This window comes from Fukomys damarensis, unplaced genomic scaffold (assembly GCF_012274545.1).
Source record: "Fukomys damarensis isolate Sample0158 unplaced genomic scaffold, DMR_v1.0_HiC HiC_scaffold_16, whole genome shotgun sequence".
NCBI classification, from domain to species: Eukaryota; Metazoa; Chordata; class Mammalia; order Rodentia; family Bathyergidae; genus Fukomys; species Fukomys damarensis.
Window position 1 is genome coordinate 16,159,681 of NW_022900928.1, and position 27,864 is coordinate 16,187,544.

The window sequence follows — 27,864 nt, forward strand, 5'->3', positions numbered from 1 at the left end:
TGCATGGTGAAAGATAAGGGTCTAGTTTTAATCTTTGACAGGTTGATATCCAGTTTTTCCAACACCATTTATTAAAGAGGCTATCTTTCCTCCACTGAGGATGGTCAGCTCCTTTGTCAAAGGTGAGATAGCTGAGTACATCTGGGTTTGTTTTTGTGTCTTCAAGTCTGTTCCACTGATCCTCGGGCCTGTTTCTTTGCCAGTACCATGCTGTTTTTATCACAGTGACTTTATAGTATAGTTTCAAATTGGGAATTGTTATACCCAGTGCCATGTGTCTATTGCCTAAAATGGCTTTTGCTATTCTAAGTCTCTTACGGTTCCAAATGAATTTTTGGATTCTTTTTTCTAGTTCTGTGAAATATAGTGTTGGAATTTCAATTGGCATTGCATTGAATGTATATAGAAGTATTGGTAGTATGGCCATTTTCACTATGTTGATTCTTCCTACTCAGGAGCAGGGGATATCTTTCCCATTTTTTATATCCTCTTCAATTTGTTTTTTCAGAATGCTTTAGTTTTCAGTGTAGAGATCTTTTGCTTCTTTTGTTAGATTGATTCCTAGATACTTCATTTTTTTGCATGCTATTGTAAAAGGAATTTTTCCCTTATTGCTCTCTCAGTGAGTCTGTTATTTGTGTATAAGAAGTCTATTGATTTTTGGGTGTTCACCTTGTATCCAGATACTCTACTGAATCTGTCAATTAAGTCTAGAAGTCTTTTGGTGGAATTTTTTGGGTCTTCAATGTAGAATATCATATCATCAGCAAATAATGACAGTTTAACTTCTTCCTTTCCTATCTTTATTGCTTTAATTTCTTTCTCTTGTCTAATTGCTGTGGCTAATGTTTCTAGAACTATATGGAAGAGGAGTGGTGATAGTGAGCATCCTTGTCTTGTTCCTGATTTTAACATGAAGATTTTCAGTTTTTGGCCATTTAATATGATGTTGGCTGTTGGTTTTTCATAGATAGCCTTTATTAAGTTGAGGTATAGACCATCTATTCCAATTTTTTGCCAGGTTTTTATCATGAATGAGTGTTGAATTTTATCAAATGCTTTTTCTGCATCTATTGAGAGGATCATATGGTTTTTGTCCTTGACTTTGTTAATGTAATGTATTACATTTATTGGTTTTTGTATGTTGAACCACCATTGCATCTCTGGAATAAATCCGACTTGGTCAGGATGGATGATCTTCTTGATAATCCTCTGTATTCTGTTTGCTAGTATCTTATTAAGGATTTTTGTATCTATATTCATTAAGGAGATTGGTCTGTAGTTCTCCTTTTTAGTTACATCTTTCCCTGATTTGGGAATCAAAGTGATACTTGCTGTCAGGAATGAATTTGGAAGTATAGCTTCCCTTTCAATTTCATTGAAAAGTTTGAAAAGTAACGGCGGTAGTTCTTCTCTAAATGTCTTGTAAAATTCAGCAGTGAATCCATCAGGGCCCGGGCTTTTCTTTGTTAGTAAATTTTTAATTGCATTTTCAATTTCACTGACTGTAATTGGGGTGTTTAAAATGTTTTTATCTTCTTTGTTCAACTTTGGTAATTCATAAGTATCTAAAAATCTGTCCATTTCTTCTGTGTTTTCCATTTTATTAGAGTACAGGTTCTCAAAGTAGGTATTCATGATCCTCTGGATTTCTTTTGGATCTGTTGTGACTTCACCTTTTTCATTCCTGATTGCATGGATCTGAGCCTTTTCTTTCCTTTTTTTTGATAAGATTAGCTAAGGGTTTGTCGATTTTATTTATTCTTTCAAAAAACCATCTCTTTGTTTCATTTATTTTTTATTATCATTTTCTTAGTTTCAGTTGCATTGATTTCTGCTCGGATCTTTATAATTTCCTCTCTTGTTCGAGCTTTGTGTTTTTCTTGCTCTTGTTTTTCTAGGAGTCTAAGTTTCATCATTAAGTTGTTTATTTGAGCCCGCTCTGTTTTCCTAGTGTGAGCATTCAATGTTATGAATTTTCCGCATAGAACTGCTTTCATTGTGTCCCATAGATTCCTGTATGTTGTATTGGCATTTTCATTTAGTTGTAAAAACTGTCTAATTTCTTCTTTAATTTCCTCTGTAATCCATTGATTGTTTAGGAGAGTGTTGTTCAGTTTCCATGGATCATCCCTAATCTTGAATGTTCCAAAATCTGAATCCTTTCAAGCACCAACATGGCGCCACAAATGTGATGGTTCAAGTGTACACAAACTTTGTTTCATGGGTAAAATTATTTAAAAAGAATGACTTTCAGGCCATGTATGTAAAGTGTTTATGAAACATTAATTTTGTGTTTAGGCTGGGGTGCATTGCCAAAATGGCTCATAATGTACATGCAAATATTCCAGAATCCAAAAGAAATCTGTAATCTGAAAAACTTGTGGTCCCAAGCATTTCAGATAGGGAAATTCAACCTTTATTAGAATGTATTTTTTCCTCTCTTTAATAGAATATTTATTAGGGTTCAAGCTAACGTTATATTTCCCCTAATATGACCTCTTCTAGTTTACTTGTTGCTGGGATAAAATATCCAACCTCTACTAGTTAAAAGAGGAAAGGTTTATTTCAACTCAATTTGTAGAGATTTCAGTCCATAGTTGGTTGGCTCGAAAGCAAGGCATTATGGCACAGGGACATGGCAGAAGAGAAATGGTCCACGGCAAGGCAAGCAGAAGCAGCAAAAGTAAGCCTCCCTTCCTTTTTTGTTTTCCTCCCTCTCCCTCTCCCTTGTATCCCATTTAGGCTACCAGCCTTTTGAGTGGTGCTACCCACACCCAGGTGGGGCTTTCCATTACCCACACCAGAATTATGCTAATTCCAATCAGTGGACTAATTTAATACCACACAGCTTCAATCCCAGTATCACAAACTCAGTCAGCTCCGAAAAGCCCCACCTACAAACTCATAAGGCTTTCGAAGGGGGACATGTAGGTACAAGCCATATAACAGTATCTGATTACAGGGTATAATTGTGCCTCAGTATCTGGGGAGGACTGGAGCTGGGACACCTCCCTCAGTATGATATCCATAGATGTTCAAATCCTTTTTAGAAAATGCATATAATCTACAAACAGTAAATCTTCCCATTTACTTTAAATAATCTCTAGATTACTTATAATACCATTTACTTTAAATAATCTCTAGATTACTTATAATGCCTAATACAATATGAAACAAATAGTTGCCATATTGCATTTTGGTGGTGGTGGGGATAATGACAAAAAAAAATCTGTACATGTTCCTCCGATGGTTGAATTCATGGATGTGGAATCTGAGGATACAGGAAGCTAACTACTTATTTTTATGTTTTTAGTTGAAACCAGAGAGCTATTAGTATTTTTGGTCACAAACTGAAATTAACATTTAGTATTTAGCTGGTGAGGAGAGTCTGTTATGGTGAATCACTGGTTGCAGTACTACTTGATTAGAACTATGAATGATACTTTTCTAAGGTTAATTTAAATTGTCATATTTTTCTACTTTTGATGCCTTATTTGGGATCATTTAGGTCTAAGTTTAAAACCATTAGCCCTATGACATTAATGATATTAACTTCTGAGCCTTTGTTTCTTTACATGAAAAATGTGTATAGAACATAATTGTCAAGAATTTAGGTATAAAAAATGCTATTTAAGGATAAAAATGCTATGTAAATGGTAAAATGATGTGTGAATATAAGTTGTTAGTACTTTTTTCTGTGTTTATGCCCAGAACATAGCATACTGGTATCATTGCCTTCTTATTCTCACCCTCTCTACCCACAGTGATCTTGAAATACATCCATCAATTAATTTATGTTCACATCTGCCTGCCTCATTTGGAGAGGACAAGTTCAAATGCTTGTTTACAGTCTTGTCAGTATGATTCTTCCAGTTGAAATTACAAAGCCTTTTAGGAAGCATTGAACAATAGGAAGCCCTTTTTCTAGTTTTTCATGTTGGCACTTTTTAATTGACTGATATTTTGTATTCTATGTAATTTGAATGCCAGATAGAAAAATAGAAGAAAAGAGAGAATGGATTGAAAAGAGACTGTGTAGCATTTAAAAAATTGCCTATTGGGATAATGTTTTCTACTTCTAAACAATATGGACATTTTTAATTGTTATTAATTTGGATTATTTCCATTTAAGATTGTTATTATTGCCTATAGTAGATGAGTAGAGAATTATCCTGAGTTTTCTCTTTGTGCACCACATTGAATGTCAGCTTAAAAATAAATTCTAAAACTTAAGCTGAGTGTGGTGTGGTGCACACCTGTAATCCTAGCACTGGGAAGCTAGGAGCTGGAGGATTCTAGCAAATTCCAGGCCAACCTGGGCTACATTTTGAGTTCAAGACTGGCCTGAACTACATAATGAGACCCTGTCTCAAAAGTGAATCAATAAGTTAATTCTAAAATTTAGATAGCTAAGAAAAAAATCTCAGGTACAAAATTACAACAAACATTTTAGGATTTTTCTCATTTTCAAATGGGCATAAGTAGAAGTCAATTATAATTATTTCATTTTGGGCTTAACTTAGATGTTTCTCACATCAAAAAAGCAAGCAGTACAAGTCTGCTCATTTCTGCTCTTCATTTATTCATTTACAGTTTGTTTTTTGTAGTGCTAAGTAAGGATCAAACCCAGGGTCTTGCATATGCTAGGCAAGTGGTCTACCATTGAATTACACCCTCAGCTCCATTTAGAATTGTCTTAGTCTGAACTTTACATGAACTCTGGGACACTCTTGTTTTCTTGTTCAATTTTCCAAATTGCCTGAGTTCCTCCTTTAAAAGAGAATCTTTAGGGGGCCAGGGATTTGGCTCAATGGTTCTGCCACCTGCCTCGAAAGTACAAGGGTCTGAGTTTGATCCCCATACAAAAAAAAAAAAATGAGAGAGAGAGAATCTTTAGTTATAAGAGACTAATGGGTTTATAAAACCATAATACTGAAAGTACTTTAAAATTACTTATGCTATAGTTTTTGAAAGAATACTGAAGCACAGATTAAGCCCCCTTCAGTGATTTTGATAAAAGATAGTAAGGGATACCTGGTAATAGAAAGGCTGAACTGCAGTAACAGACTTGCATATCTCCTGATTCTAAGTGTTTATTCTAGTGTTTCTTCTAGTGGGTTTCATGTACTTCTTTCTAGGGGGTTATATGAAAAACTTTTTCATTATGTGGTATGAAGAAAACAAGGTTTTTTATTCTGTCCTTTCAAAATTTCCAGTTAGGTGTGTACGCATATGCTATATACACAATAACTGATATTATATGTTAATTACAAATATACAACATATGTAGCTTTTCATTTCAATTGAACTCCACATATTAAGGAAAAACTGCTGTATTTTAAAAGAAAAATGGTATGGCATCTTTGATCATCTTTGCTTCCTTGGTGATAACATTATTTAACAATAGACTTGAACAGTTGTTCATTTTAAAATTGTTTTATGATGAGTACTTTGTAAAGCTGCTTGCAAAATAGCTTTTGTTTTGGAATAATTACCAAAAATTATTTGACTCTAAAAGTAGTGTGTATTATATGTGATTAGGGACATTTAGCAAAGGGCAAAGAAGAAAACAGCACCATAATCCTTTTGGCTCAAAGATCATTGCTACCACCCAGAGCCATGTATATGACTGGACATACATATACATATTACACACAATATTGTTGTCATTCTTTATGTAATGACTTAAATTTTTTCTTCTTGAGAAGTTAAAAGGAAATTCAAATGATAAATGTATAATTAGGTTTACAAATATTTCATTATAATTTACTCATTTTAGAAGTTACTGGGAATTATTTTTCATGTCTTTATATTCATTTAGACTATACATTGATGGTGAACCTATGGCACACATGTTGTTTGCTTTTTAGACAAAAGATGTTAATGTATGAGTTGTTTTTTCTAAACTAAAACCTCAGTATTCAGGTTTAATTGCATTGTTGGCACTTCGCAATAAATAAGTGGGCTTTGGGTTACAGTTTGGTTACTAGTCTCTAAAAGGTTTGCCATCACTGGAATATGCCATATTGTACTCAATCAATCCCTTGCTTTTGGAAATTTAGTGTCCCACACTCACTTCTGCCATAAATGCTTAGATAAACATATGTCTTATGATAAAGTTTTGAAAATAAGAGTTTGGTGCCAAAGCATATGAAGTTTATCAATTTATATTCCCACAAACTTGAGTACTCATTTTCCCAGTATTTCAGCAATCACTGGTTACTATTAAAATATTTGATAGGTTAAACATCTGGTTTAACGTGAATTTCTTATGAGTGAGATGAAATATTCTTTCCCCTTTTTGGCCATCATTATTTGGTAAGTTGTTAATTCATAAACTTTGCCCACTTTTCCCTTAGTGTAGTATTCATATTTTAAAGATGCATTTATAAATATTACTCATATATTTAAAACTTTAATCTTTTATATTGTGAAAAATTTTATAGTTTGTCACCTTTTACAGTTTACAATTTTATGTAATCTAATGCTTCTTGAAAACTGGTCTGCAGTCCTAATCCTTTTCCTCATTGTCTTCATTAGCCTTTTTTGAAAATGTTTGGACAAAGTGGCTATTTATTGGTTTAAAGGTGTTTTGCTTTGTTTTGAGGCTTAGCAGTTTTCTCTATTCTGAGAGCCAGTTAAATATTTACCTATATATTTTTTTCTTAGCTTTTTATGGTTTTAGGTGTTCTTTGATGTTTTTTTGCAATCTGGAATTTGGGAAAGTTAAGATGTTAGGAAGGAAAGGATCTTTTGCTCAAATAGTTAACCAATTAATGTTTTGGAATCTTACCTATCATTTTTCTGTTTCTGATTTGAAATGCCAACGCTGCTACCTTCTGTTTTCTTGGTATGGCATTTTGATGGGTCATGTATTAAATTTGAAAAAAAGTATATTATGGTTGTAAAGACACTGAATTTGGCTACAGAGTTATGGATCTCAGTCTTATTTATTGGCTCTATAATGTTAAGGTGAGTTATTGAAATGAGCCTTAATTCAGAGATCTTTGAATATAAGAAAACAATTTTTATTAAAATGGAACACTACCTGGAATAAGTCACAAAGATATCTAGAGTGTTTCTGTGTAAGTATTTTTTCTGAGGGCAAATTTTAGATTCCTTAAGAAGAAGCACTTGAAAGGAAAAGCAACTTATTTGGTGGTAAAGATTCTGACATTTTGCTTCATTTGTCCTAGCAAATGTGAGAGCTACCAGCCACATGTGGTTATATAAATTTAAATTAATTAAAAGGGAAAATTAAAAATTCATCCTTCATTTGTAGCAGCCGTGATATATTCCTAATAGCTACCTGTGGCTAGTGGCTACCTTTCAACAATGCAGATGTAGAACATTTCTGTTATGCAAAGTTGGGCAGTGCTGTAGTCTACTGGGGAGTGCAATAGTCTAGAATTGAATTTATTTGAACCTTGCCTAGCCTATTGTCGATGGCAGATAAACAGGCACAAATCTGAAAGGAAAGACGGTAAAGAGAATAATGAATAGGTCAAAAATGGAGTAACATAGTAAAGGTTATATGAAAAAATAACATAACATAAAAAATTGTTATAGAGCAAGAAAAAATACTGACTTTGTTTAGAGAGTGTTGCTTCTTAGGAGTTGGATATAATCTCTGATGTAGGTACTTCAGCAGCTTATAGGAGCTTTACTATATTAAACAATATGTCGAGGTGATTTGCTTCAGTTGAGATATATCTGATTTTGAAGGCAGGACTGTTTGGTCATAGTAGAATGGGAAAGTTATTAGAATATAAAACAATAATATATTTCTTTAGATTGTTAAAAATCATATACTTGTGCCTTTTAGTGAGTTTTAAGAATTTAGCACTGTGATAGGTATCTAGTTATTTGCTGTACTAATCATGTACATGTCTTTATAAATGCTTAAGATTTGAAAAGAGCTTCAAATACTTATTGAGCTGTTAAAGAAAAAACTGAAACTTTTTTGAAGTGTTAAAATCTTGATTAAGAAGTCAGCAAAGTTTTATCAAAATTTTTTATTGAAGTATTACAACTGCAAGTCTTGACAAATGAAAGGGTTTCTGTGTGAAGTAAACAAGCATCTTTGAGGAGTATTTTGGGGAAACATAGGGTTCATTTGTTAATACCTTAAATTTTTTTCTAGGGTTGTTAAAATTTTCTCCCTTCTTTCTTGATACACATTTCCTGAGAGCAATTACTGGCATTAGAAATACAATGATTTTTAGTTCCTTTGCATTAGTGGATTATGTTAAATAAAATGTCTTTTAGTCTTTTTTCATCTTAATTAGTAAATTAAAACATTTTATAAATTATTATATGTGAGTTATACTAAACTGTGAGGAAACAAACATGAATTATACTTTATTCTTATTCTCAAATATCTTACAGTAGGCACAAACATTTTGTCACTGTTCATGCAATGACATATATGAGCAATATAAAAACATAAAAATTGTACTTAAGCAGTAAAATAAGGAAGAAAATTTCTATTACAAAGTTACTCCCAAATACTTCATTATAGAATCCAACATTATCATTAGAAAAACAATATATAGAACATTCAGATGGATACAATGAAAATTAAACTTTCCTTCTATTCTACCATTTCCTTACAGGCAACTAAATCATGTTTTATGTGACATTTCTAAACATTATCTTAAAACTTACATGTTGTGTTATTGTGTCATTAGATTTTGCACCTCCTGTGTCTGCATTTCCGTTTACATTTCTTTTCCATCTGCTGTTGTGCCTCTCAGTTTTTTCATTTCATTCTTTTCAGCTATAGCTGAATTTCCATGTTGTTTTTTGGGTTTTCACTTCTCTACTGAAATTTCTGTTTTATTCAGGACTGTTTTCTTCTTTTAGTTCTTTGTATATACTTTAATTGTTTAAATATAAAACGTCCTTTGAAGTCTTTGTTAAATCCAACATCTTGGCCCACTTGGGATAAATTTTTATTGGCTATGTTTTATTGCCTTCTCATATTTCATAAATTTGGTTGAAATCTGGACATTGTATTCTTTATTAGCTTGGTCTCCTGGGGGCAGGGTAGAGGGAAATCCATTTTGTACCTCTATAGTTTGGTGGTCAGCCAAGAATTTAGGCAGAGATTATATTTTGGAATTGCACTTCACTGTGAATCTGTTCTTAATTTCCAGTTCATCTTTTAATGGTGGTCTCCGTTCAGTGAGTAAAGACTTCACTTTTCTGGTGCTTGAGCTGTGTATGGTTAGAAAATAGACTCAGTCAGTAATCAAACTCAGATCTCATGCCATATAGTTTTTAAGGGTAAGTTCTTCTGTGGTCTGTACCTGCTCTTTTGCCAGGCTACCCACATGCATATTCAGCTGTCAGTGAGGGATTTGTGTATAGTTTATGCTCAGAATTTGGGTTTTGCCTTCTCTGTGATCCTTCCACTCTCAGTATGTCTGCCTTAAATTTCCACCTGCATTTCCATCCCTGAAGTTTTCTCTACCACTTTAAGCAGCTGCCTGATTTTTTCATTGAATTTGAGGGGTGAGGAAGGCAGACAGGAAAAAAACTTGGAACTGAGCTTATAATTTTGTCTCTTCCTGTTATATCTTTTCAAGGGTAAATCTTTCTTAGTCTCTCCAGATTTAAATAATTGTTTTCTAGAAGGAAGATCATGATCACATCAGCTGGCTGTATTTGTAGGAGTTTCCTTTTTATCTCTGATTACCATTTTTTAAAACGTTGCTTCTACCTGTTTTTTGGCCATCATATTATCTGTGTAACATTTAGTTACTGAAGATCCTCCAGTTCTTGATGTTCCTAAAAAATAACAGTTCAGTGAATTTATAGGTTTATATTATACTCCATTAAAAATATAAAATGGGTTAACCATCGTGAGGAAATTACAGACATTTTCTAGAAAAGTTTCAAAACTATCATGGTGATTATTTCTTTTATACAAGAGGGAACGATTGAAAAATACAGGAAGCATTTAAATTTTTTAATTTATTACAGTGAAAAACACATTGCCATCAATCCATCTCAAAATATTTTCCCTCACTTTGAAGTTGTCTTTCATGTTTTTACAAACATGATAAAAATATGGTGAATGTTGCTCCTGAGTGCCAACATTACAGTGTGTTCTCATCCACCTTAGTTATCAGATCTGGCACTCTGCAACTTCTGGCTCTTTTCCAAAGCCAAAATGACCATGAAAGCTAAATATTTTGAATCGATGAGGACATTGAGGCAGCCATGACAGTTAAATTAGGGCACAAAAGATGTCTTCTAGCACTGTTTCAGACAATGGCAAGAATGATAGGATGTGTGTTCAGATTACTGTAATAATTTTTAAACAAATTTATAACACTTTTATCATACCTCATTTTCTTCTTTTTGGGTTTTACAATCTCTATTTTTGAGGATGTATGCTTATTAAACTGCTACTGGACTGAATGAAGTAAGGCTGCTCACCAAATATCAGGCTATTTATACCAAGAGACAAGGTGTTGAGGCAAGGAAGGTAGGAACTTCATTCAAAGTATGCTGGCTGGTTAAGATGGTGGAGGACTCTTGTCCAAAGTCCATCTTGCTTGGAGAGTGATTTAGGAGTGGTACCATACATGAGTGATGGGTGTTCCCAGATTGGTCAGTGCCTTCTCACAGTGGGGTGGGTGATGCACGTCTGATCCTAAATGAATAGTCAGAGATGCCTTGCATTTTTGTCTTAGAACAAAGGTACTTTTACAGCTGGAACCATCATCTTCCAGTAATTTGCAAAATGATGAATACAAAGGGAAAGAGGAGAAGAACCTGATATATGTTCTCTGGGCTTTTAGAAAAACATGGAGTTGTTCCTTTGGCCACATATGTACAAATCTACGAATAGGATGATACTGTAGATATCATGGGAATGGGTACTGTTAAAAAAGGAATGCCATGCAAATATTACCATGGCAAAACTGAAAGAGTCTACAGTGTTACCCAGCATGCTGTTGGCATTACAAAGAAACAAGTTAACGGCAAGAAGATACTTGCCAAGAGAATTAATGTGCACATTAAGCCTATTTCACAGTCTAAGAGTCTGTAGATGGCTTTCTTAAATGCATTAAGGAAAATGATCAAACAAGAAGGAAGTCAAAGAGAAAAGTACCTGGGTTCAATTGAAGTGTCAAGCCTGCCTGTCCCAAAGCAGCACACTTTGTGAGAACCAGTGGTCAGGCACCTGAGCTGCTAGAACCCATTCCATGTGAATTCATGGCATAAGTGGGGGAATGTAGCTCTGCTGTTAAGCTGAGGTGTTCTAGGCTCTGGGTTCAATATCCAGCATTGCTTAAATATGAAAAAAAGCTCTTCATTTGTAAGAGTGGTTTTCTTTATTATTAAAGTTTTTGGTGCCCTTGCCCCCCAGTGAAGTACTTGGAGCAGATCATTAGTTGTGTTATATGTTTACCCTTTATATTCAGTGTTTTCTTGCTGAACAATGTGAGACTTCATGCAGATGTATACCCAAATGGCCATATATTTATGAAATATTTGATTGGTTTGAAGATAACAGTGGTTTTCCAAATTACCTTGGGGAAAAAATACATGAAAATAAGTAGAGTGAATTCTGTGGCATTAGTTAAATAAATTGTTTACAGCCAAAAAATAAAAATAAAAAGATAGTTATTTCTTCATGCTCTTCTTGTCATTGATTGATTAGTTTTCCCAGGAGCAATTTCTGACTTAGTGCCCAGTGGATAGGCTAGAAGGAGTAGCTGCCTCCAGGCTTTTTGCTGATTGCATACTTCACTGGATTATTGTGGAAAACAAAGTCAGGTGAGGTTAAATAGGGAGTCTCAGACTCCAAAATGATCCTCACATTTTTTTATTCTTCTGATTTTTTTTTTCCATCTAGGCTTCTTTGAAGTCTTTCTGTGTGGTTTGTACAGAGTCAACTGTGTGAACTTTCCTGTGTTTGTTGTTTTGTTTGCCATGCTCAAGTGATTAATTTACTCTATGGTACTTGATCTCTTCCTTCTGCATTTGCCATATAGGGAAGGTTACCTTTGGACATTTAGCTGGCTTGCTTGTCTTCTTGGCTACCTCCATGTCAGTCTCTACCATCCACACTTCTGGGTATTTGGCTTCCTGTTCAGCTGAAGGCAATCTTTGGTTCTGCCAGTTCTTCTCTTAACTATTAGAACTTTCTCTCCCATAATCACACTTCAATTACTTTGCATTTGGAAGATAAAAATAAGTTCCTTCTAACAGAGAAGCTTTTATGTAGTGCTGTTGTTTAGGCTGAGATCTCAATATGATACAAAGCAAGGATAGTTGAGGTTTAAATTCTGTAATAAGGAGTAAAAATATCAATTACTATAACCTTAGTTTAGTACATAGAACATGGGCTTTGATTAAATTGGGATTTTAATCCTAGCTCTAAGATCTTATAGATGAAATAGGGCTGTTATAAGCTTTAAATAGAATAAATTATATAAACTTCTTAGTTCCTTGATGCAGTAAGAACAGAATAAATTTTCTCCTTACACTACATGGCTTTCTTTTCTAATACTTCTGTGGATCATTTGTCATTAATTAGTGCTACCTGAAAACAGTTTTCCATGGAGTACTTATTTATTATGTTATTGTTGTCTTGAAGATTCTGTTATAACTAAACCTTCCCCCTTTTTAAAGAGTTATAATTAAGAAAAAGGGAAGAAACTCAATTTACCTTTCACTCAATTGACTCTGGACAGTCTCCTGCATGAGTTGTGCCCCTCATGCTCAGTTGTTAGCAGCCTCTGTTTAGGTGATCTCTGGATTATTTGGAATTTGTTATTTCTATTATGTATCAAAATGAATTGAACAGTGACATTTTCTAGATACTTTGTTTCAGTAGTCCAGCAGTTTTTTGCTAGGCCCTCCTGGCTGAAGGGTTCATGGAGTGAGAAACAAGGATGAGAGATTAAGAAATTTAAAGAATAAAGAAAGAAGGCAAAGACTACAGTAAAGTTTACAAAGCTGAGGCCAGGTGGAAACTTTGTCTTGATGAGACAAAAAGCTTGGCTTACATCCTCAGCACCTTTATTTATAGTGTATTTATACTGTTTATTTACAGTGTATTTATAGAGTAGATAAGGAAACTGTAAAGGGGATGCCTGATTGGAACAGGGTCTGCAGGAGATAATGCTTGATGTTTCTCTGGCAAATGGGTGGGAAGGAAGGGTCCGAGCCTTGCTCTACCACATCCTCTGCAAGAGGAAACAAGTTAGGCCTGGCCCTAGGGATTTACATCGGATTGCTCCCAGCATTTCCCCCTGCTCTGTTTTGTAGCTGTAGCTTGTGATGATGGCTCAAGGCAAGTTTAGTGAGTTGTCTTAGGAAGACTTTGGAGGACTAGCAAACATTACTAGTATCAACAGGAAAATCAGAAATTTTCTTATCATAGCAGTGCTGTATTAGGCTAGGTTAAAAGGATTGAATCTGTTTAGCAAATCAAGAACAGATTTTGTTCTGTCTTTATTGGTTAAGGAAACTAACATAAGTGTGTAGAATAGACAAGATCTCTTAATTGAAGCTTTTGGAGATCTAGGCTGAGACTGGTGTAATGAAAGATACCTATCAAAACTGTAGCAAACTTTTTAAAATAGTGTAGATAAAAGAACCAAAAGGGAGTGCCTGATTGGAACAGAAGGTAATGCTTGATATTTCTGGCATATGGGTGAAAAGATAGTCTTCTTCTTGGCCTGGCCTTGCTCTACAGCACCCTCCAGGAGAGGAGGTGAGTTAGGCCTGGCCATAGTGATCTGCAGTGTATTGCTCCCAGCATTTGTTAGGTTGTAAGGTCCAAATGATACATTTTAGTTTATCTGATTTGACATCTATGCTGAAATCCCTTAACAGCAAAGATTTAGATAAAGGAAATGGAGCCCTAAAAGAAAGATATTACAGTAGAGCAAATGTGCAGTTTAATGGTACTAATGAGCAGCCAAAAGGTGTATTGTTGATAGATGATAAGAGTTTATGAATAAAAAGTTAGTCAAAAGAAAATTTTGAAATAGACTTAATATGGGGAAATGAGATGTCAAGGCTGTCTTCAATATTTTTTACTTGATGAATAGAGATGACCCTAGCTAACATGGGAGGCCAAGATGATGAAACTAGGTTTGTTGAATTGGGGAGCTTGGTGAACAATTTTAGATGGCAAGAATGAAAATACAAATTGTATATAGTAGGTAAATCCTGATATTCTCAGGGTTTCCTTTTGTTTACCACCTCCTTGGACCCAGCAGACAGGGAAGGGAGAGGATCATGGAATCCTAAAGAGCACCAAGATGTAATGAGAATAAAAGGTAGGGAAACTGCAAGAATTTGAGTTAGATATGCTGTTGATTAGGGCCAAAGGGAGAAGGGGAGAAAGTGGGAGAGGAGAAAAGAGAAAGGAGAAAGGAAAGGAGAGGAGACAGGAGCAGATGGCCTAAGGAGCCATGAGAGGAATCATTTTTTTTCTCTTACTAGGATGTTAGAAGAATGATGCCTAACTTACAGTAGCATCTTGTAAATCACTTGATATATGCTTAGTAAGTGCTTGAATGAATGAATGAAATCCAAAAAATTTTATGTCAGTGTGGCACAGAGGGTGATTAAATGGACAAAATCGTTACTCATTACAAACAGTATATAATGTGTCAGTTGTCTTTTAAGCATTTCTTTTATCTATAGCTTAGTTGTAAAATTAAAAAGTACACTAAAATGTGTAGACAGGTAGGCACCTTTCCCTTAAATATCTCAATTTGAATTTTACTTGTTTTTAGCATCTTATATTCCCATGACTATTGAATAAAAGTAACAGACTATCTTTCACATGGTAATACTGTAGTTTTATTGGCAAATAAGATGTGAATATGATATCTTTTTAATTGCTTTCATTATAAACGGCTAAATTAGATAGAAGTTAATAGGCAGCCAAAGAAAGATCGGGCCCTTGAGGGAGTCAGTGCTGAAGGTGAGACACACCAAGATTGTGGCTGGAGGCCTAGAGATAAACAGCATGTTGAGATTGTAACTGTGATTAGTACCATCTGGCCCAGTGAGCCCTTGTAGGCATCAGACATACAGGTGGGTGACCAGAACATCCTGTGACCCCCTTTCCAGGAATGCCTTTGTTCTTTCCATGTACCTTTGTTATATGACTCATTTCCCTATTGGATCAATATTAGCTAAGCAACTATACATACTTGTAATCCTGTAGGTGATTGTGGTTTGACCCACATGGTATCCATGTTGGAATTTGCTGTATAAAATACTTTGTTTTGGTACTGGGTATTGAACTCAGGACCTTGAGCTTGCGAGGCTGGCAACGGCACCGCTGAGCTAAATCCCCAGCCCCTGCATAAAATATTTTTGGCAAGCGCCTCAATAGCCATCCACTCGGACCCTCTTAAAAATCTGGAGCTATTCTTCTTATTTCCAGCAACTCTCCTAACTTCTTCCTTTGGTTCATGACTTAGTTCTTCGATGTTGTGAGGCCACAAACAGCATATCTGTCATCTAATAGGTTGGGAGTTACTTTCCCTATAACAGTTTTAGCTAAACATTTACTTTTTTGTCTCTTGCTGTAAAGTACATGTTCATTAATTTCAGTAAGACTGATTAGGAGACACATATTGGTAATTTCCCTACTGCTAGATGTGTGGTACCCACTGTAATAATGATAGAATCTCACTTATTCATTTCTGGGAGCTTATTTTTTTGGTCACTGCTTCCTGTCCTTTCAGACCATTCTTTCTCTCAGAAGGTATCTGCGGCTCTCCTAATCACATGTGCGTCTCTAATAGTTAAGGGTAAGGAAGAAAAAATGGTCTTGTAAAGAAATGTTAATCCCTAAAATAGTTAACTGGAAGATTGCATAATTCGGGAGAAAATGTTCTCAATCTCATCCTATAGAATATGCTAAATTGCTACATCTTTCTTTTTCTGCCTTTTTTCTTGCTGTTCTTCAGTTTTCGTTTTTGCTTTGATGACTTTTTCCAGTTTTTTTCCTGTCTCTCTGATTCATTCTTTTTTCTTTTCTGCCTCATCTTTTCAGTACAGATAGCCATGATATAAAGTTGAAGTTTTGATGTTTCCTTTAAAGAAAACTTTTATTTTTATAATTAAAAACTGAGATGACATTGAGGTACTTTTGTGTTCAGAACAATTTCATGGTTTTGATGTTCAGCTATCACCTGATTTTTTAATGATCCAGTGATCCTTCAGGATATAGATTTTCTTTTCTAGATGACTTCAACAAGTAAACCAGATAGCATTTGCTTAGTGATTTGAATCAGCTGTTGTGCAGTGCTTATTTTTCACCTTTCCCATTTTTGTTTCACTCATTGATGTAATTACTTATTTATATATTAAGATGTTGAAAGTTGGGTGTGCGGCTCATGCCTATGCTCTCAGCATTTGGGAGGCTGAGGCAAGAAAATCCCTGTGAGTTCAAGGCCAGCCTGGCCTAGATAGTGAGTTCAGGGCCAGCCTGAACTACGTATAGCAAGACTCTGTCTCAGAAAGCCAAATATGTTCACATATGATAAGATTTCCAACTGTTTTTGGAAAGAAGGTAATAAATACCTATGAGGAAAAACTGAAATAGTCGAATAGTTTCTCTAAAATGAAGCCATTTTTCTACATATTTTGATAGAGTCAGAATTTAATGGATTTATCTTTGATATTTGCAAAACTGTACTAAAGTAATGTAAAACTCAGGAAGGTGGAGTATTTTCCCAATTTTGGAATTTCCCCCAGTTTTTTGGTACCAGGGGTCGAACTCAGGACCTTGCACTTGTGAGGCACATGGCGGCACCACTGAGCTAAATCCCCAGCTGGAATTTCCTTTTTACTTTTTCTTTCCTATTAAGTTTATTGGTACATTTTAGGTATACAATACAGTTACATTCATCATTAGGATCTTGTACCTTTGCAGGATGTATCTTGGTTCTTATTTTTTCCCCATATCCCTGCCCTCCCTTCACCCCTTTTACTTTTATGTACAACTTCCCCTTAACTTAAATCTCATTAGTCTTGTACCTTTGCAGGATGTATCTTGGTTCTTATTTTTTCCCCATATCCCTGCCCTCCCTTCACCCCTTTTACTTTTATGTACAACTTCCCCTTAACTTACTTCTTTCAAATCCAGCTTAGGAGCAGGGGTCAGGAAACCTAGGTTTAAAGTGAAATTTATATAATTGTTCAAATTTGGACAGAGATATATAAATTTGCTTGTCATTGGTTTCTCTTTTTGTGTTTATGATCTCAAAAAATCAACTCTGATCTATTTTCAAACAAGTCTGAACATATTTCAAGTCAAAACTAATGTATGTACTAAATTATTATTGTTTTTTATAATCCTACCATTGGCCAGTATTGTGAACTTTGACAAAATTACCAAAATTCTAACATTGTTTTCTATTCTGTATGTGGACATTCTAATGCCTACTTTGCAAGGTTGTTGTGAAGATTAAATTGGATAGTGAATATACTTTTTTAAATGCTTAGTTCAGGTACTCTGAAGCTATTGAGTTTTCTTATAATTTTATAGAACTATAATAGATTTAAATCACAAGCCTTGTATATGAAATACATAATAAATAAATGGTTGTAGTGATAAAGTGTTTTTGTGGTAATTTGCACTATAAGGAGACATCAGAATGTTTACATACATTTATTTTTGGGCAAAAATTAAATTTCTATTCTGGGTCTTTAACTTGGTTAAAGGAATAATAATTGCTATTTGGTCTTACTAGATTCTTTGTTAAGCATCTTAACCTCTAGTAATTAAGAAAAGTGCTTCAGCCGGGCATGGTGGCACACACTAGCAATCCCAGCACTGGGAGGCTGAGGAGGAGGATCACAAGTTAGAGCCCAGCCTGAGCAACTTAGTGAGACCTTGTCTTTAAAGAATAAATTTAAAAAGGTCAGTGTGGAGGCTGTGGGTTTAATCCCCAGTACCACCAAAAAAAAGAGTTCCAGAAGAATTGTTCTGTGAAGTATCTTTACCTTTTTGATATTATATTGATGCTTAGAGAAACATGAAGTACCTTGACAGTTGTTCATTAACAGTAAATAATGCATTGTCAATTTGTTGCAGAAGGGTAGCATATTTAAAAGATGAATCAAATGAAAAGTACCTCAAAATTTATAGGGCTTATTATCATCTGATTTGTGGTTAGGTATGTTTAACATTTTGTGATCTATTGTCACTTTAAAAATGTCACAATAATATCAAGTATATAAAATTCTATGGCTATTTCATTCTACATGGAATAGATTTCAAGGTGCACACTACTCTTTTATGTAGGTTATAGGTGCTACATGTGTGCTTTCAAAGCAGTAGTGTGAGGAAACTTGAAGTGGGATGGCAGGACGGCCTCATCCCTATGACAGTAACTCCAGTGATCCAGAGAATTGGGATCGGAAATTGCATAGTAGACCTCGTAAACTTTATAAACATTCAAGGTAGGTAGAAAATACGTATTTCACATACAATGCTTTGCTAAAATAGAATATAAAGACTACTACTGCATTTGGCTGTGGCAAGACCTGTCAGAGAATGGGACTGGTTTCAAAGTACAGTATTGTGCATGGTTGTATTTCTACTTAATTTTTAGAGAAACATTTCTTTCCTTTTAATTATTTAATATTTGTATATTACTTGTCTCTAAATTATGTCAAAATCTTTGTTGACCTTGTGATTAAATGTTAATTGGTTACATTGGAAACTGTGACAGGCAGGCTTGTTCTTTGTATTTTAAAGTCTGTAATAGGAAGTTATTTTATACTATAAATATATTATGTGTGCAGATTACACATGATAGTTTATAGGTTAATGTCAGTGTTTGACGCCATATTTTTAACTATGTGAATTTATGTTGTGTTGTCACATTGATCCTAATAGAAAATCTCTCTGGAATAACTTTACCTGTCATTTAAAATTTGATGGATGAAATTAAATTCCATTCAAAAGTTTTCACTCATCTGTATATTCATTTTAAACTTTCATTTTGTATTCTGTGACTAATTAAAGAGGAGTGCTTCACTTAAGAATATTTTGTGGTTTGATATTTTAAGGTGTTGACAGCTCATAAACCTCACATATTACAGGTATGTAAGCATGTTTTTATAGAAGATTTTACTTTGTGAATATTACTTGGAAGGTGTTTTAACTTTTAACTTACTTCAGTGTAATATTTCCCTGATCATTGATAATAAATACCAGCTTTCTTGAAAAAAAAGCCATGATAATTAAAATCCTTTTTGTAATTTTAAAGAAATAGTTTGGTTTCTTTTAAATTGTACATTAAAGCTAGAAAATTAGTGACTTTTTAAATCTCTTGAGAGGATGAATTCAACTCTAGTGGACTTTTGATGTGATGAAGTCTTAAAGTATAAAAGTTAAGTTGACTTGACTTTAATAAATTTTAAGTATATGCCAGAGAGTATGAATGTTTGTTGTGTTGCTTTTTGTGTGTTGAATGGGATTCTAGTTGTTTTTGTTTTCAAGATTAGTTTTTAATTTTGTCGCATTAGTGGGACTATATTATCTACTAGGTTGTACATGTGTTTTCAGGTGAATTATATGTTACCCTTCCTAATTGTTATAGTTCTGTTAATTTACAACATAGTATTCTATAAAGAAGAGATGACAGGGGTAGAAATAAGTCATTTTTTTAAAGCTACATTCATACAGTGGGAAAAATTTATGAAAATATACAGTACTTTTTTCCATTGCTATTGTTTCATTTCAATAATTTGTTGATGGCTGTGTCATTAGTAATTTTGGAGCTATTTTTAGCTACACAGGATTGTTTAAAGAGAAATATTAAAGTCAAATAAAAATAATATCAATAAATTGACCATAAGAGTTTTTTTTTAAATAGATCTAAAAAAGTATAGTTTGACTTTTAAAATATGGTACTTTGGGAACTGATAGGTAACTAATTTGCTGAGAAGTTTTAAAAACTAACGATCAGCATGCTTTATTGAGAATATGCCCTCACTTCAAGTGTGTAAGGGTATTATGGAATGCTTTAATAATAGCAAATGGATCAATTAGAAGACTACGTGATATTTAAACTGTAGTAATGAATAGTAAAAGTTCAGAGACAGAATCACTATCAATTTTACTGGGTAAAAATAAAACAGGCTAATCCTGGATGATTAGAATATTAGAGTAGATGAAGGATATTTCTGTCAGGAACTTGCATGAAATTACCTTGACTGGATCTCAAAGTGGAGTTCTGGATAGAACCACAGCTTCCATTTGTCGGTGAAAAAAAATGAGGTTAATAGCCTTTCCTAAGGCTATACAACTTGTAGATGGAAGAGCTAAAATTTATAAACATGGTTCTTGTTCTTTTTCAAATATTGATTAATTTATTATAATAGGCCAGATATAATAAACCTCTGCTACCCATCACCCAGCTCAAAGTTATGAACTCATGGAGATTTTGTTTCATCTATCTGCTCATCCTTTTTTTATTTCCATATTTTTCATCTATTACTAATTTTTTTTTTTTACTTTAATGATGTTTGGTTAAAGGAAAACCACACAAAACTCTAGCATAAATTAGAGATGATGATGGTGGTGGTGGTGGTGGTGGTGGTGGTGGTATTATTTTGTTCATAAGAAGTCCAGAAGCAAGAAATGACTGATGTATGTTTAGTTGCCTAAGGATTAAAAATCTCTATTTCCCTGACTTTTCCCTTGTAGTCACAGTGGCTCTAGCCACCTTCTAGACTAGATTAAAGAGTCAAGGAAATTATATCAGGAAATTAATATCTCAGAAATTCCCACGGTATCTGTTTATAATTCATTGGCAAGAATAGTGTCATTTGGCCAACTTTGGATCAGGAGAATTGAGAGTATAATTTTTAAACTGGCATATTGCTAACTCAAACAATGAATAAAATGGTTTAAGTGAGTAAAAAGTAAAGAAATAAGTCTGGTTTTCTTTACTGGTTCAACTTTTATGGGTAATCTAAAAGTCATCTTTAAATGTGTTCTGTTTTATGTATATTTTTTAATACCCTGTGTTTTTAGTATTTTACTTTTTATTTGTTTTCCTCACCTTTCTTTCTTGACTATGATCCAAAGAAATATTTTGATTTATAAAAGTAATAATAATAGTTTCTTATGTGTACTTACTCGTGGTTGATATTTTAGGGTTTGGTGGTGTTGGCTTATAATTTCTACTCCATCTACTACAATTAAAAGTATTCATCTCTAAATGTTCTTTTAGACATAGGCTCAGTATGTATTATGCTCTGATATAAAAGACAAGATAGAGAAACTGTTCTAGACATAGCTGAACTTCAGGATGCCTACAATCTCTCTTCAGATGTATCCAAGTAGTTTAAAAATTAGTGAAATTTGTTTTTGTGTTAATTGTATAGTTAATACTTGTGTAGAGGGGCTTAATAGCTTGCTAAAGATGTTAAAGTTCATTTCATTTGAAGTATATCTGGCCTGAATTGTGACAGCTTTTCTTTAAGTTATGAGTTAGAGGAGTTTTTGCTGTTTAAAAAAGAAAAAGAACACCTCTTCTTTATAATATTAAAATGTGTAGGTAAAAAAGTAAGCTGAGAGTTCTTGAATATTTTGAATTGTGTGGAATATGAGTATATAAAATTTCAAACATCTGCAGTCTTCTCAGGTTACTAAAGATAAATGCATCATACATTCAATATCAGACTTTGCCGCAAGGTTCCATTCCCTTGTAGAAGTACGCATGCTCATTTCTTCTGAGACTGCATGAAGTGTGAGCATTTCATTTTTCCTCTGGAAGTCACTCCCTAGTCCCACTTTCAGCATCTGTTTAGAATGGAAAAGTTTGGTTGCTCAAAAAAATTATTATTGAGTGGGTTATTAAAAGTCCAAATAATATTTTCTCTTTGGTTTTAATGACAAGCTTTACTGTTCAGAATGAATGGACAAATTTTGAAGGGAATAGAGAAAGTTAGCTACATCCTCGTTTTCTAAAACCTGGCAAGCTGGCAGAGCTAGAATTAGCTTTACAGATGGCATTTGGTAACATATCTACATATCTCTAAGCCCTTGTCTCCTGCATTTTCTTCCGCTTGTCTGTCAATTATAATGTCCAATCACTGCTCAGAGATGGAGAAATGGGATGATCACAGCTCATAAGATGCTGTTTGGTTAGAAGCGTCAGTGCTGCACAACCCACGGCTGAGTCAGTGTCTGTGAGAAAATGAACTGAATTAATATAGAGAGGGGGTTGAATCTCTGAACATTTACAGCCTAAATAACCTGCAACAGCTTTATTACACAGTAGAGGGAGGAAAGCTAAAGGAAGTCTATGGACAGGTGAGGTAGGGGGTGATTGGGAAATTTTCTGATTGTTCAAAGGAATCTTGAAGATGATAGAAATATTAGATGTGCTAAAGTTTCTTAGTAATGCCCAACGATGCTGACCTGGCTTTCAGTGCTGCATTGTGTGAAAGAACAGAATCCCTTTATACTCTGATTTCAAAATTTTTTTCTTGTTTTTGTGTGTCTACCTTGGCATATACTAAAGGAAGGTGTGTATTAATTTATTACATGATATCTCTGGGTTATAATTGTATATACATATATGAATATGAGGCTGAGATTGAGAGAGATGTTGGCTTTCATTTCACTATGATCATTTACATTTCTAGATGTAAAAGATATATATGTCACATTAATGGCATTATTTAAAATAAATGGAGTATATTTTACTGTTTTCAAGGATTTGTTGCATTTTGATTTCAGCGTATTGTTTAATTTTGTATTTTCTGAATATAAAAAATTTAGGGAAAGACTAATTGAGATTTTGATATATTTGAAAATAAAATTCAAGATAGAGAAAAATAATTGAAATAATTTCCTGAAGATGGGTTGGGTATATTTTTACTTTTGAGTGAATTAAGGATTAGGTAAATTACTTACAGTAGTATTTTACAGAACTAAATGTATTTGAAGGATAAACTTCTACAGTAATTGGTTAAAATAATTTACTTTCTAGTCTTTTAAAGAACATACACTCTGAGTGGATTATCTAGATACTGGTGCTGAAACAGAATAAGCCAGTTAAGTTTTTGGATAAATATAAATTAATTTTTAATCAGATAAATTTGCTAAATAAATTGTTCTTTCAGTGAGCATTTATATCTTAGCAGGTTACATATTCACCTGATCAGAAAATTTTAGCACAGTTGGAACATTTTAATAACATATTTCCCCTCTGTTGTCATACTTCCTATTCATCCTTCATTTGTAGGTACTTTTGGGATATTCAGTATTCTAAAATTATTTTAATGTATATGAGTAGTTTGTAACATACTTGCCTTCAAATTGAAGTTTTTTATGATTGCTCTCCTTTAATTTCTAAAAATATGAATGATCATTTTGATGGTGTGTGTGGTCATATATTTGGCTTTTTTGTGTGGCTTTGGGTACACAATTTTTTTAAGCTTCATATAGTAATACAGTTGTAAAAGCAGAAACTTGAGCTAGACCTTTTTATTGTATACTTTTTAGAGTACTTTCCTCTTGTTCTGCTGATTCTTTTAAGATAGTGCCTATTTTATTATAAAAGTGATATATGTATATTCATTGCATAAATTTGGTAAGCACAGAAAAGTATATAGAAGAAATTAATGTTATTGTATTATCAAAATAAAAACACTTTAAATATTTTGTTATATAAACTTTTTCTGTATTTTTGTATAAATATTTAAGAACCAACATGCATATTTTAAAATGATTTCCAGATATTGCTGTCTATACTGTTATATAACCTATTCTTTTTTTAAAAAGGAAAATTATGAACACCCTCTGTGTCATGAAATCATCTCCTATGGCAAAATTTTTAAGAATTGTATAATGTTTTATATATATAAATATTATAATTTCACAAATCTGAGTTCTTCTGGCACTCGATCAGAGCAATGGTCAACATGATTCCATAAGCATAAATTTCTTCAAAAAGGAAGATTGTTTTAGGGAGCTAAATAAAAACATAATTTATTTTCCTGACTAAAAAAAATCCTTAGTGTGATTACAAAGTGAGCTCTTTAAGGATATACAGATTATTTTTTAAATGAAGTAAATATTTATAATAAAGTATAAAAAAATAAATCCTTTAAAAATCAGGAAAACTAGAGCTCAAATGAGCTGAGACTTAAAATATGCTAACAGTAACCAAAAAGGCTGAAGATAAGCAAAATGTAATAATATAACAACGAGGGAAGAACCTCAGCTCTTTAAAGATTCTTTGTGGAAGAGGGAGAACCTACTGCCAACATCAAAAATGTAACAAAACAAACATTGCTAAGGACATAAAAGTCAATTTAGGCATAAAGGTAAAGAATGCATATAGTTAAATGAATTGTTTTCTAGGCTGTTTGGAACATAGTATTATACAAAGAACTGCATGCAACATCTTAAAAGTATCAGTAAATGTGATCTTTTGAAGATTTTATTAGAATATAAGAACTGCTAAAAGATGAGAGATTCTGGACCTGATTTTGAAAGGGTTATAATATTTTGGAATATAAAGTGAAAAGGGTAATTTATGTCCAACTTGAAGAATTTTTTTGGGGGGAGTACTGGGGCTCGAACATGGGTCCTTGTGCTTGTGAGGTAGGCATTGGAAGCACTGAGCTAAATCCCCAGCCCATTGAAGAAAAATATTTTGAAATGGGTTGAAAATAGGTTGTCAGAACAACTTTTAATTTTTCTGTGATGCAGTTAGTAAACTTACAGCAGTATATTTGGATTTAAGCTTGGCTTTCAGGCATTTTTTTTTTTTTCTTTTCCTCCCATGGGTGTAAGGTAAGAGAACTAGTTAGCCACTAGTTGTTTGTGTTAATTTTGATTTTGAATAAACTCATCCAAAGCTAGTTTGATCTTGGAAGGTGGCTTTGTTCTTTGGTTTGTTTTGTTGTTCATCTGGAGGAAGCAAATTATCAAATTTACAGTTAACAATGAAGAAAAAAAGATTACCCAAAATTACCTCTGGAGCTGGATTGTTGGGCAAAATTTAAATGATCTTTTTGGTTCATTTGAAAAACATCAGTATTCATTAAGGTAACAGGTCTTCCCAATATTACATAGAAAAGATCTAAGAATGTAGTTAATAACTTGATATAACGCAATGGTACAATGGTGGTGACCATCATCTCTTCTCCCCAACCCAAACTGTCTCAGTTAATGGAAGAATAAAGCCACTCTGCTATTTACTGAAATGTTGTTTGTTGCCTTTGGTTCTTTGTATATCTAGGTGGAAAAAAACAAAGAAGTTAGATGCCTTATAAATTTGGGGAACAAAAAATTTAAGAGACTTTTAGGCCCGCTCTGGGTAGATGCTAAGGAATCTCACAGTAAGCTCTCTTCAAGTGTTTAGAGAATTGTCCTTAGAGAGTTTTACTGTTCTCGTTTTAAAATGTTTTTGTTGATGTATGTTTTCAGTACATAATGATTACATGCATTGTGGGGAATTGGTACAAGGACATAAAGAGTTATCCTTTAGTAAAGAAATTAAGCTTGATTTGAGTTAGACTTATTTCAGGTTAGGAGCAGGAGCTCTGAAAGTGAATTCCAATATGACACATGGGTCACATGTGAAACCCACCATTCAGTTAACTGTATGATTTCCAGCAAGTAACTTAGCCTCTGCACTTTTCCTTTTTCAACTGTAAATGAGGAATGGTTTTGTGCATTAAGGTGCTTAGTATTGGGCTGGGGATTTAGCTCAATGGAGGACCCGAGTTTGATTCCTAGTACAAAAAAAAATACAGTGCTCATTATTTTGTCTGGAGTTTACTAAATGCCCTGATATTGCCTCATCTTTGTCGTTACTTTTGAGTATTGTTATTTAGGCCCAGCAAGTGGAATTGTAGTTCTCAATATAGGGTGATTATACAGTGCAGTGGGCATTTACAGTGTGGGAGATGTGTTTGATGTTATATTTGGGGAGCTGAGGATTCTACTGTACTAGTATATAGAATTTACACACCAAGGATGTTACTGAGTGTTAGTAATGACCTGGACAGCCTCCCTATAACAAAGAATTATCCAGTAGAAATCCCCGAACTCTGAAGAGTCAAATAAAGATCCAAAGATTTGGATCTTTGGAAAAACTAAGTAAAGGAAAAACTGAGATAGAGCTTTCCAAAGCTAGAGTAAAACTTTTTAAAGAGTAAAACTCTTAATTTTGTTACAGAGCCTTTGCACTTGCTCTTTCCTCAGAGATCTGTATAATTCTGTATTTCTCCTTTTACATCTTGGCTAGACATCTTCCTTCAGAGAGTTCTTCCTTGACTACCCAAAATTTTGATACTCCTGTTTATTCCTGTTTTTTCTTCTCTCTCTCTCTCTCTCTCTCTCTCTCTCTCTCTCTCTCTCTCTCTCTCATTGAGTTTATTGGTACATTTTAGGTTTACAGTACAGTTACATTCATTATGGGGATCTCGTACCTTCACATGACAGGTCTTAGTTCTCATTTTTTTCCCTTTGTCCCTTCCCTCCCTTCACCCCTTCCTTCCTTCCCATTTACAAACACTTTATTTCCATTTTTTTCATTTTCTCATATTTTTTTCTTTTCCCTTATTACCTTTCCCCTACCCTTCCCACTTTCCCTACACCTTTAGCCCTTTTCTTCCTTTTTAACATGGTCAATTATATCATTAGGATCTTATGTACTATTATAGTTTTTCACACAAGAGAAACTATGTGGTATTTATTTACACATGTGTGTCTTATTTATTTCACTTAGGAGTATATCCTCAGTATGTATCCATTTTCCTATGAATGAATCTAATTTTCTCATTCTTTATGGCTGAATAGTATTACATTTTATAGAAAAACCATCTCTTCTAGTGTCTTATTTTTCACTTAGGAGTATATCCTCAGTATGTATCCATTTTCCTATGAATGAATCTAATTTTCTCATTCTTTATGGCTGAATAGTATTACATTTTATAGAAAAACCATCTCTTCTTTATCCAGTCTCCATATTCCTGTTCTTACTTTGTATAAAATTTAGTATATTTATATATGTTCTATATTTCTTTTCACTAGAATGCATTATTTTTGAGGGCAGGCATATTTTCAGTTACATGCAAGACTAGAACAGTAATGATGTGCTGTATGAGTCCTCAGTTTGATAGTATTACATTTTATAGAAAAACCATCTCTTCTTTATCCAGTCTCCATATTCCTGTTCTTACTTTGTATAAAATTTAGTATATTTATATATGTTCTATATTTCTTTTCACTAGAATGCATTATTTTTGAGGGCAGGCATATTTTCAGTTACATGCAAGACTAGAACAGTAATGATGTGCTGTATGAGTCCTCAGTTTGTAGGAGTGCTTGTTTAGCAACATCTCCCCTTAAAAAAGCTTCTAAGCCAGAATCAAGGTAATAAACTTAAAAATTTTTTTTAAATCTTTCAGTTCCTTACTTTGTACATAAAATTAAATTTATCTTTGGAAAACTTTTACCTTGTAGTAAAATGTTTAGGTTGTTTTTTTGTTTTTGGTTTTTTTCTCTCTCAGAATTATGAATTTGGAGGTCTTTGGTTTATTTCAGCTGAATTTTGAAAATAAGCTCTTAGCGCAATCATACAGCAGAATTCTGTATAAGGTCCCCTGCGACTGCCATTGCTTTGCCTACTACAGTTGAGATTTTAGGGAAAAGAAAGATGTCAGGATTTAGGACTAGTATTAAAAGTATTATTGGGCTATGATTCCTGTTTAAGTTATTTTTTATGGTGGTAACCTGGGTTTTAAATATCTAATATATCTTTGTGGGAAAAAAAACAGACCTTATAGATGATCTTTTGCTAGATTAGACTTTTTTAGTTGAGAACT

The 27,864-nt window shown here is 33.6% G+C and overlaps 1 protein-coding gene across 7 annotated transcripts in view; it reads left to right on the forward strand.

The window, feature by feature from the left end:
- The window catches only part of Btbd10 (BTB domain containing 10), a 67,414-nt gene that overhangs the window by 5,396 nt on the left and 34,154 nt on the right, over positions 1-27,864 (forward strand). For 2 of the 7 annotated variants that reach the window (XM_010615228.3, XM_010615227.3), the window contains one exon: positions 18,305-18,462. The exons of 2 other annotated variants lie outside the window; for them this stretch is intronic. In XM_010615228.3, the coding sequence (XP_010613530.1) occupies positions 18,362-18,462 (101 nt within the window). In that variant the 5' untranslated portion in view covers positions 18,305-18,361. Of the gene's footprint in view, positions 1-18,304; positions 18,463-22,160; positions 22,331-22,383; positions 22,546-27,864 lie in introns of those variants that run through there. 3 more of the 7 variants (XM_010615232.3, XM_010615230.3, XM_010615226.3) reach the window with 3 other exon arrangements.